The sequence below is a fragment of the Nannospalax galili genome, unplaced genomic scaffold (genome assembly GCF_000622305.1).
Source record: "Nannospalax galili isolate Female #2095 unplaced genomic scaffold, S.galili_v1.0 scaffold312, whole genome shotgun sequence".
In the NCBI taxonomy this organism is placed as follows: domain Eukaryota; kingdom Metazoa; phylum Chordata; class Mammalia; order Rodentia; family Spalacidae; genus Nannospalax; species Nannospalax galili.
The window spans coordinates 4,880,429-4,891,703 of NW_008335967.1; the positions used below are offsets into that span (position 1 = coordinate 4,880,429).

The following is an 11,275-nucleotide window of genomic DNA, read 5'->3' on the forward strand; positions in this document are numbered from 1 at the left end:
AGCACAAGTATCAAATCAGGAACAAAGACACAGGATCTATGACTTAAAAAGATGGTTCATGCGGCCCAAGTGCCAAGCGCTGGAAGCAGGAATCAGAGAACAGCAAAGAAAACATGCGGGAACGGAAGGCAGAAGCGCACAAAACACAGCTGTACCCACAAGGAGCCATGCTTGCACTTACATGGTGTAGTCTCACACTACCTTAGTTTGCCTTAAGCATTTCCATCATCTGAGAGTGTGGGAGGAAAAAACAGAATAGTTAAAGGTAAAGTAAGTTAAGAAGAGCTCGTGCTTCATTTTTAAAGACTAAAGACAGCAACATTGACACTCCTGTCCAGAATTCCATTCACAGTGTACAGGGAGACATGGTGGGGGATTTGAAGTGAGGGAGGACTCAGTCCTGAGAACCACACTGGCTGGGCTCATTCATTGGGTCTGTCACTTGCTAGCTGTGTGACCCAAATGTCTTATCTTTTTGTGCCTTCATTTTCTTATCTGCGAAAGGGTCGAATGATAGCACTTACCTCATGAGCGTGTGGTGAGGATGTTAATAAATAACACACATAAAACAATCAGGAAAGTCCTAGTCAATATTTAGCATTATCTAAGTGTTCAAAATGACTACATCATTGTTCACTTAACCTTTGACTTCCTTAAGCAATACAGTTGAGACCAGAGGAATAAGAATGCATAATCAGCCAATGACTCAGAGAGAATTTTAGCTATTCATAAGAAAAATAATTCAGGAGAATGCAAAGTTAGAAACGCATGGGTTAAGCAATAGTTCCATGTGTTGTTGTAATTCTTTGAAAGCATTGTTTTGAATTCTAGATTATCCCAAAGCAATTCTGAGCAGCATTTGAAGAATGACAAGTAAAAATCAATTGTACACACATAGATCAATTAACCCAGAAGCTTGATTCACATCCAGCAATTCAAGCTATGACTGCATCTTCGGGCTCTGTGCCCCGGATAGATGGCATCTTGCACGTTCTCAGTTGCTTGTACCCAGAGAACTGCTGAACAGTTTGTTGCAGAGATGTGTGTGGGTGTGTGTGGGTGAGCACCTCTGACTGGCCCAGTCATGTAGGAGGACAGTTTCTGTCTCCATTCTTTTCCAGAGCCATCTAATCAGCTTTTGGCTGGGCACTGTAACCCAATGGAAAAGAATGGGATGCTTAGAGGGAGGTGATCCCTTAGTTTAAAACAAACTTGCAAGCAAAATGCTCCCTGGATGATCTTGATGGAATATGCCTCTACTCACCACCTGTGTGCCCATACGGTGGAACTCTGTCCTCTGAGCATGACATGGATGTTGGTGTCTTGAAATCAGAGCAGCTGTGATTACCCTCATGAAACCATTAAAAGATTGGACCCATTACCATTCCCTTGTGGAAGGAAGGGAAGACTCATGAGACTCTTGAGGCTCAAGAGAACTCTGTGAAGGATACATTGTTTGGGGGAAGAGGAGAAGAGACCCCTAGGTGGTAGAACTGCTAGTAAGTTGACAATGTTCATGTAAGTAAACCCCAGTTAAACTCACTGGTGCACCAAGCTGAACTTGAGTAGAATTGTTTCTTTGGTCTTTCATTCTCTCTCTGTTTGGAATGAATAGAAATAGACTCCTTAGGAAAAGTCCCACAACAGGCACTAATTGGGCAGTACTAGCGTATAATTAATTCTTTACTTTCTAAGTGAGTCCCACTGTCTTCATCTCTTGATGGTGCACCTGGGGGGATTATCTTCATTACATTAACTAAGGTGGGAAAACCCACCCGCTGTAGTGGCACCATTTTCTGACTGGAATTCTGGACTGTGTAAATGAGGAGAGAAATGGAGAAGAAGCATGCATGCATTCATTGCTCCCTATTCCTGATTACGGATGCAATATGAAAGGTTTCCTTCAGCTCCTGCTGATGTGACTTCTCCATGATGATGGACTGTCACCCAGAATTGTGAGCTAAAATAAACACTTTCTCCCTTATGTTTATATTTTTATCACAGTAACAGGAAAGGAAACATCAAATGTAGGCTAAGTTTCTGTGGAGGAAACAAGCCAAAAGAATAGGCTGCATCATCAAGGGAGAGGCTGATGCTTGAATAAAGTCTTTTTGTGTCCTATGAGCAACTCATCGCAATGACTGATGTGAGTGTGTGTGTGTGTGTGTGTGTGTGTGTGTGTGTGTGTGTGTAGACTGATTAGAGAGGACTGTTGGTTAATGACAGTTGAGAGCAGTAAGAAATCACTCTTAACCCTCTATAAAGGAGGAGTACAAGACAGATGAGATATTCATGATGGGTAAGGAAAGGAGCATTGAGGAGAGGAGGAATGAGGGAGGATGAATGTGGGAATGGCAGACCCTGCTCTGGCTCCTGAATGTCCCCTGTCTGCACTGCATGATGGATGAAACCCCACTGTCCTTTCTAATCTCTAATCTTGCTTTCTCTGCTGTTAAGAATGGTGAAGCTGTTTTCTTGAGATCTGATGATACCATAGAGAGGGAAAATGAGGATCTCATCAATGAAATCTAATTATTTAAATTTTTTTTATTTATTATTTTAATTACATATATATATGAGTGTATTGTCTGCATGTGTGTAAGGGCACCCATGTTGTGCAGTGCCCAGAGAGGCCAGAAGAGCATGTCAGATCTCCTGGGACTGGAGTTATAGATGGTTGTTAGCTGCCATGTGGGTGCTGGGAATTGAAAACGGGTCCTTTGCAAGAGCAGTCAGTGCTCTTAACCGCTGAGTTGTTTCTCTAGCCCCAACAAAATGTAATTCTTTTGGTGCACTAGGAGAGGCCTTATTTACTTCTTTATTGAACTATAATAGGACATGAAGTTAGTTTCTGCAAAAATTATTTTAATGATCTTTCCACTTTTATATTACAGATAGTAATAAGAGGCAGTTGGAAAGTATACTGAGCCAGCAGCCAGTGAGATTCACAGAAGAAATAAATGATACAACTGAAAGGTCCGCACAAAGGAAGACACGTGGGAAATGAGACTCCTAAAAGCTTAGGAACAGCTATATGAAAGTATCCCAGCACATACTTGTGCACAGTATGTACATATCAGACTTCAGAAAAGGCTGGGGATATAACTCAGTCACAGACTGTATGCCTAGCATGTGTGAGACCTTGGATTTGATTCCCACCACCACATTAGAAGGAAATAACAGACCAACAAATAACTAAAAGACATCTATTAGTATCATTGCTTGGTCTCATTCCACTTTGCGTAAAGTCTTTTAAAATCCTTTATTGCAACAAATGATAGTGAGGCTGTCTAGAAAGGGGAACTCTTACCCACTGCTGGTAGCAATGCAAAGTTCTGCAGCCACTATGGAAATCAATGTGGAGATTCCTCACAAAGTTTGAAATTGTACCAGGCATGGTGGCACATACCTTTAATCCCAACACTTGGAAGGCAGAGGCAGGCAGATCTCTGTAAGATCAAGGCCAGCTTGGTCTACATAGTGAGTTCCAGGCCAGCTAAGGCTATGAGAGATCCTGTCTTAAAAAGAATTTTAATGCTGGGTATGGTGGCACACGGCTTTATTCCCAGCACTCAGGAGGCAGAGGCAGGAGGATCTCTGTGAGTTCAAGACCAGCCTGGTCTACATAGTGAGTTCCAGGACAGCTGGGGCTACAGGGAGACCCTGTCTCAAAAAGACCAAAAAAAAAAAAAAAGAATTTTAAATTAATCTACCACTCTTGGGCATATATCCAAAAGAGTCTACACTCTACTACAGAAATACCTGCTTATCCATATTCATTGCTGCCCTTTTCATAATAGCCAGAAATCGGAAACAGCTTAGATGTCCATCAGCCAATGAATGGATAATGAAGATGTGGTAGATATACACTGGAATACTATTCTGAGCTTAAAAAAGAAGTTAAGAAATTCACAGGTAAATGAATGGAACTGGAAACAATCATCCTGAGTGAGGTAACCTAGACCCAGAAAGACAAATGTCATATAACCTCTCTCATAGCTGGATGCTAGCTTTGAAATCCTAGATATACATATTTCAATTTGAAAATCCAGAGAAGTCAGGAAACTAATAAATGGCCATGGAGGGATGGGAGGCTTTCTGGGAGGGGTGGTAGAATACAGTAATACGAAGAGGGAAAGTCAGATGATAAAGTAAGAAGGGTTAAATAGGGTGGGGAATGGGAGGGCAGGGCAGAGAAGGGAGTATGGGGAAGGATAACTAACACTAAAGCCCTTTCTTTAGAAAAAAATCAAATGGAAACCTGCCACTATAGAAGTTTCTTAAAGTTTGTACATATACATTATAAACAGAGATTAAAAGGAGTTACGTCACAAGAGAGGGACATTGTCCCTACTAGATACCATAGGTTAACAAACTATGACCCCAATGCAAGAATGCACTCCTTCTTTTGAAGCTGTTCTATAGACCCTCAAACAATACTGGCCATTGCCCCTACACTTGGTTACCCACTGGAACTTGATGATGAGACTGTTGCTGAAGATACTACATACATAAGCTATAGAACAAACAAGGAGAAATTAGGCTGGTGCTGGCTTCAGAGCCTTATCTCTACTGGCTAGCTTTCATAGTTCTGGAAAGTGCTATGAATGCTGCTGGAATGAAAATAATTATCAACACTACCCAGCCATGAATCCTGTGAACTACTACAACAACTGACCTGGCAAAGATATGCTCACCAGTGCAATAGTGGCATGAATATCAGGAGTATAACAAACCACTGTCTAATTGGATTTAAGGTCCACTTCATAGGATGGAGCCCACACCTGACACATATCAGGCATAGGTGCCTGAGTCTAGACAGGTCACAGGGCATAGATGAGAACTTAATACTAGTTTTCTACTAAATAGCTATCATATTAAACTGACTCCTAATGACTTATTGTTATACTCATAGATTAATGCATCGTCCAACTCTCACAATAGAAGTTTCCTTATGTAGAAGATGATGATTAACACAAAAACTCACAATTGGCCAACAAGAAGAGAAGAAGAGGCTAAAGAGTACTTATCCCTGAATAGGACTCCAATATCAAACTTCTGCCTCCCAAAGATCAGGGATCATTGCAGCAGAAGAGCAGAAAGATTGTAAGAGCCAGAGGAAAGGCAGACGACCACAAGGAAACAGAATTTTCCAGACAGCTGGTCAGTTACTTATATGAACTCACAACAATAGTGACAGCATATATAAGTCCAATGCAAGCTCAGACCACACAAAAATTTCAGCACAGACATAGGAAAATGCGTAAGAAACCCAACCCAATCTAAGGAACTTTTGACAACCAATGGCTTCTGGGAGTGGGAGAGAAAGTCTTTTTTAAGGGTGGGACTCTTAACCAGGCTCCACTGGATGGACCTATACTGAAGGACATTTGAGAACACAAATTAGATTCTATAGGCCTTCATATATATATATATATATAACACACACACACACACACACACACGCATGCACGCACACACACAATTGGGAGAGGGCAGTAAGGGAAGATGCAGATAGGGAGGGGATCTAAAATTATATTGCATGAAAATCTCAACAATTCAACAAATATTAAAAAAATCTTTGTTGCACATTCACAGGAAGAAGTACAAACAAGGATGCAATGTCTTCATTATGCCCCTCTTATGGAGGAAACAAATTGAGTATAGTTTTCTGCTGAATGTACATTGAGGAGAGTTCTTAGTTAAGTGGTTAGGCTTCAAAACAGACTTCTTCTGGGTCCTTCTGGGCCTTGAAAGTTGTCCCCTAGACCATGAGAATGGCTGTCAACTGACAATTTTCACTGAAAAAAGGACATTTTATTTTATATTTTTTAAAGAGCTTATGTCTTTCTTTTTCTTTTTTAAAAAATTTTACAAAAACCTTATTGAGAATTTCATACATGTATATAAGGTGTTTTGATCAAATCCATGCCTGCTCCCTCCCCTCCAACATTCCCCCCTCTGAAGAGGTAACCCTAAAGTCTTTTAAGGATTAGATACAAGCTCCCAAATACTTTTGACATTTTTGGCCTTTGGAACAGACTATATGGCTAAGAGGCCCAAGGACATTTTGACTTCTAGCCAAGAAGCTGGCTACTTTTCTTTGGGGTCTTTTTACCCTAACTGCCTAGCCAATTCCTACCTCCTATTCTTATCACACCATCCTCTGAAGGGGTTACCCAAATTGGCAATAGGGAATAGGGATGACAACCGCTCTGGCTTCTTCCATGCTGAACAGGGATGCAGGGTGAGGCAATTGGCATACTCCTTCAGTGGGTCTATCTAAAAGACTCCCAAATTGCATAACTCTTGTCTCTAAGGGAAGAAGAAAGTCCTTGAATCATAGGTAGGAAATGTGAAGGAGAAGTGAAAGCAAGAGTAATTAGCATTACAAGCTCTTGACAGGGAACTAGAAAAAAGTCAGAACAGGGCAGTTTTCAAATGTTCATATGAAAGTCCATTGGAGTTTCTTGACAAGGGCTTCCAAAAGCATCCCTCTATTGGGTTTTTCCTCATTTTTCTTTTTGTCTTCTGTGCTGGATAGCTTTAGTGTCAACTTGACACACCTGGGTTGAAGGAGCCTCAATTGGGGAATTTCCTCTATTGGACTGGCCTGTGGCCATGTCTGAGGGGCATCTTCTTGATGAGTGATGTGGGAGGGCCCAGCCCACTGTGGGCAGGTGGGCCTATGTTGCACAAGAAAGCAGGCTGAGCAGGGGCCAGGGGAACAAGCCAGTAAGCAGGATTCCTTCAGCCCCTGCCTCCAGGTTCCTGCCCTGAATTCCTACCTTGGGCTCCTGGATGAACTGTGACCTGGGATATGTAAGCTAAATAAACCCTTTCCTCCCCAAGTTGGTAGTTGTCAGAGTATTTTGTCACAGCAATGAAAAAACAAACCAGAACATCTTCCAAGGCTGGACTAGTTGGCTGGGAAGAGTGGCTAGATATGCAGGTGAGGGTCCAGTGACCCTGCTTGGGGTCATATTTATTTATTTATATAAATATTTATTTATTTTTATAATTGATAAAATAAAACACAAAAGATTCTTACTGAACCCAGAGACTTCTACATTGTAGCCAAGGCTAAGACAGTGACACATAGTTTTTGTCTGTCTTTCTATAAGATGGGAGATGGGGGACAGTGTTTTTTCCTTTCTTCCTTGAGAAAAGGCATTGCATTACCACCACCAAGGGCAGTCTTCTTTGTTGGTATTAGCTCACAGTCAGGCCTTCCACTATCACTGCCACACAGGAAAATTTTGACTGTTCAGAGGACTCACTGAATCAACCAACAGGTTCAGTTCTATCCATTAAATAACATTGTTTATGGCACTCAAAACATTAAAAAAGACAGTTTGATTTACACAAACTTGAGTTGTACCATTTATTTGAAACATTAGATAAAGCTACCTAAATGCCCCTCTGAATATTTCTTTTATGTCTGGATGATTTTCAGTAAGCCCTTGGGAGCTTGGGTCCTAAAGTTTAATTTCTTACTTCCTAGATGGTAACAGATGGTAGGTGGAGTGCTGAGTGTTTTCCCCAGTGACTGATTTCCCCTTCAATGCCTCATCTCCTCAGCCTTCAGCACTCAATGGTGGAAGGGAGTGATGAAAAGAACAGACATAAAGCCCTAGTGAAAAAGATTTCTGGTTGAGAGGCCTTTCAGGGAAGACATACTAGATGGCATTGTAATTTATTGTGAGAATCAAAGAAATATATAGAGTTATATGTGCCCTTGGTAATCAATTATTCAGTCAATTTGCTTCATTTTATAGAGTAGGAAATGAAAACTCTGGCAAGAAAAGTGACACAGCCTTCTGAGGACAGTGATGGTGGTAGATACCTTGACTTAGGATCTAGGAATTCCTGCCACACTGTTTCCCATTTTTCAGTAGAACATTTTAAAAGCAATGATACATATTCGGTAACACAGGTTGACTATCCTTATCAGAAATGCTTGAGGCTAGTAGTGCTTCAGATTTGGATTTTTGTATTTTGAAATATTTGCATACATATAATGAGACATCTTGGGTATGGAATCCAATTCTAAACAGAAAATTTGTTTTACTTGTACACACAACCTCAGTGTAATTTGGCACAATATTGTTAGTTTGCCTGTTTTGATTGTGACTCAGCACATGAAGTCAGGGGTGGAATGTTCCACTTGTTCACATTTTAGTGCTCAAAAGCGTTAGAGTATTTTAGATTTTCATATTAAAGATGTTCAACTTACATAGTATGAATAATATACTCAACTTGTCCTCTGAGTTTACAGTGGTTTAATTTCTTTGTAAGGAAGCTAAGAGCAAAGTTAGAAAACTTAACTCCTTCAATAAGACAAAACGTAAATGGTAGATGACCATTCAACCTAAGGAACTTTTGGCAACTGATGGCTGCTGGGAAAGGGAAAGACAGTGTCTTACAGTGTTGAGACTCTTGGTGGGCCCAGTGGATGGATCCACCCTGATGTGACATTGGGGGACACAAATCATACTCTATAGGATTTTCTCTCTCTCTCTCTCTCTCTCTCTCTCGCTCTCTCTCTCTCTCACACACACACATATATATGTTAATTAAATTGGGCAGGGGCAGTGGGAGGAGGTGCAGAGAGAGGGGAACAGACCTAAATGTCATCAAACTATACTGTATGAAAACCACAAAAATTAAAAAAAAGCATGTACTCCTTCCAAATCCTCCAAGACCTCCCATAACCTTTCTCAACCTACATTTAAAAAGCATTTACTGAAGAAATCTTAAGTCTTATTCTCTACATGACTTTCAATTGAAAATTTTCAACTAAAAAAGGCACATTTTATTTTTATGATTGGTAAAGTAAAACACAAAACATTCTTTCTGAGCCAAAAGACTCCCCTAGAGCATGTCCTTGAAATTAAATTTCAGATACATTGTCCTTGCTCAGAATGTGTATCTGTCATCGCTTGTCTGTTAATGAATTTCTTTCTTAGTTATACCTATTCTACTGCCATGCTTTGAGCTGCTACCTCTCTTGTGTTGGATGGGTTTGTTTAGTTCACATATTTGTAACAGAGCTTGTTTCCTGAATATCTGAAGTCTTAAATTAAAAAAAATTATATTTATTTATGTATTTATTTTTGTGTGTATATGGATGTATATGTGTGTGTGTATGTGTGCGTGCATGCGCACGCATGCATTGTGCCGTGGCACACGTGTCGGGACCAGGGGACAACAAGCAGGAATTGATTCTTTCCTTCTACCATGTGGGTCCTGGGGATTGAACTTTACCTGCTGAGCCATCTTGCTGGTTCATATCTGAAGATTTTGCCACCATCTCACACCAAATCTTGTGCCAATTTGCGATTTTCATAACATTTAACTGACATTGAAAATTCAGCATCATCCTGATTTTATGGAGTGGTATTTTTAATGAAAATGTTATCTTTATAAAACAAAAGAGTTCTGGTTTTGAATCTGTCATATAGGTGGTGTCAGCCACACTCTGGGTTTCGAGAATCAAGTTCTGTCAGTTAAAATGCACTTTAAACATCTCACCAGGCCTTGTAGGTTAGTTAAGTTCCCTGTTTTACAATCTCACCAATTTAACACTGCCATCCTGTCCTCCCTCTGGGGTGACAGGTGGCTAAAAACACATTTAGACTTTTCTCTGAGGGGGAATTTCTCTCTCTTTGACAATCTCTCTCTATTCTGTGTCTTAGCCAACAAGGAACTTGCTGGGAGCTCCCCTAGGAATGTCCCTTTCTGCTACCTGCTTTCATCCACTCCCAGGTCAGAATTCTCTTTTGCTTTCAGAAGTCATCCCTGGTGGAAAATATAAGTGTGGTAGACTTTCTTCTTGGCTTTTGCAGCATTGCTGTTTTCAAAAGCAATAAAAAAACCCAGATGTACTATAATATTTTGACTAAACACATGAAAGGATGCTCCTCTATGTGTGTACTTTTCAATACTGAGGTACTAGCCACACATGAGTATTTAAATTAAAATTCAAATGAAATACAATTAAGACTCAGTTCCTCAGTCTTACCAGACAAATGCCATTTGCTCAAGGGCCACATGTGTCATGGCATGATATCAGATAGACCAGATATAGAAGGTTTTCATCCTTGTCTGTGGGCAGTGCTGCCCTCTAACATTTATTTCACTTTAATAAAATCTGAATGTAAATTGTATGCTAATCTCTACAAGTTGAGTTCTGAAAAAGGTCTGATGAAATATGAACATGTCAGCCAGCCTCAGTTTTATCCATTGATAAAATGCAATGGATGAGCGAATAAACAATACAGTTGGGATTCTGGGCATCTTTATAGTCAAATCAACCCCACTGAGCTTCAGCACTTAATTGAGAGTCTAAGAAGTCTACCCTTATTTAAATAAAAAGATAGAGTTGGGGGCTGGAGAGATGGCTCAGTGGTTAAGAGCACTGACTGCTCTTGCAGAGGACCTGGGTTTGGTTCCCACCACCCACATAGAGGCTAACAACCATCAGTAACTCCAGTTCCTGATGATCCAATGCCCTCTTCTGGGTTCCATGGGCATTGCAGAACATGGGTACACTTACATACATGAAGGTAAAATGCATAAAATAAAAATAAATTAAATATAACATTTATTTTAAAAGATAGAATTAGCTTACACTAAAGCAGAGCTTCTTCTCAATGGAGGTGTGTGAGGTATGTGAGGTGTGTGTGTGTGTGTGTGTGTGTGTGTGTGTGTGTGTGAGACACCTGCGAAATTTTCCAAACTAGATGTTCTCTTCTACCTAGATAGGATTGAGACTCAATGGGGGGTGGAAGTATGGCACGAGGAACTTTTCTGTAGCTTGAAAAGTAGCCCATGTTTCATTCCCACTCTACTTCAACTGAGAACCCAAAAAGCTGCCTAATTATAGAATGGCCAGGGCTGTTTATGTAGGTTGTCTTTAAGTCCTGATGTAGCTTAAGCCCTGATTCCTGGGACTGGCCTTACAAGCAATTCTGCACCAGGCAAGGCTTCTGGTTAGCAAGACTGCATGGCTTCTCCAAAGCACTGTGAATAAGTACTGAAGGCAAGTTAGTAAATATTCATTTATCCCCAAATCACTTATTTTGAGTCAGGAGGAATATGCATTTAATACTAGCCTGGACTATATAGCAAAATTCTGTGAAGGAGCTCAAGAGTAGGACCATTGGAGAAGGGTATTAGTAAGGGAGAAAGGGGGGAAATGGGGGCACCTTAATTGGGAAAACCATGATGGAGGGGTGAGACAATGCGAGAGATAAACAATGCCTAGCTAGTT

At 40.6% G+C, this 11,275-nt stretch overlaps 1 protein-coding gene across 2 annotated transcripts in view; it reads right to left on the bottom strand.

Annotated features, from left to right (window-relative positions):
• Nucleotides 1-11,275, bottom strand: part of Lhfpl3 (LHFPL tetraspan subfamily member 3) — a 641,410-nt gene that overhangs the window by 80,287 nt on the left and 549,848 nt on the right. The window contains exon 3 of one of the 2 annotated variants that reach the window (XM_008830750.2): nucleotides 182-229. The exons of the other annotated variant lie outside the window; for it this stretch is intronic. Coding sequence (XP_008828972.1) covers nucleotides 213-229 — 17 coding nt within the window. The 3' untranslated portion in view covers nucleotides 182-212. The remainder of the gene's footprint in view (nucleotides 1-181; nucleotides 230-11,275) is intronic. 2 annotated transcript variants of the gene reach the window in all.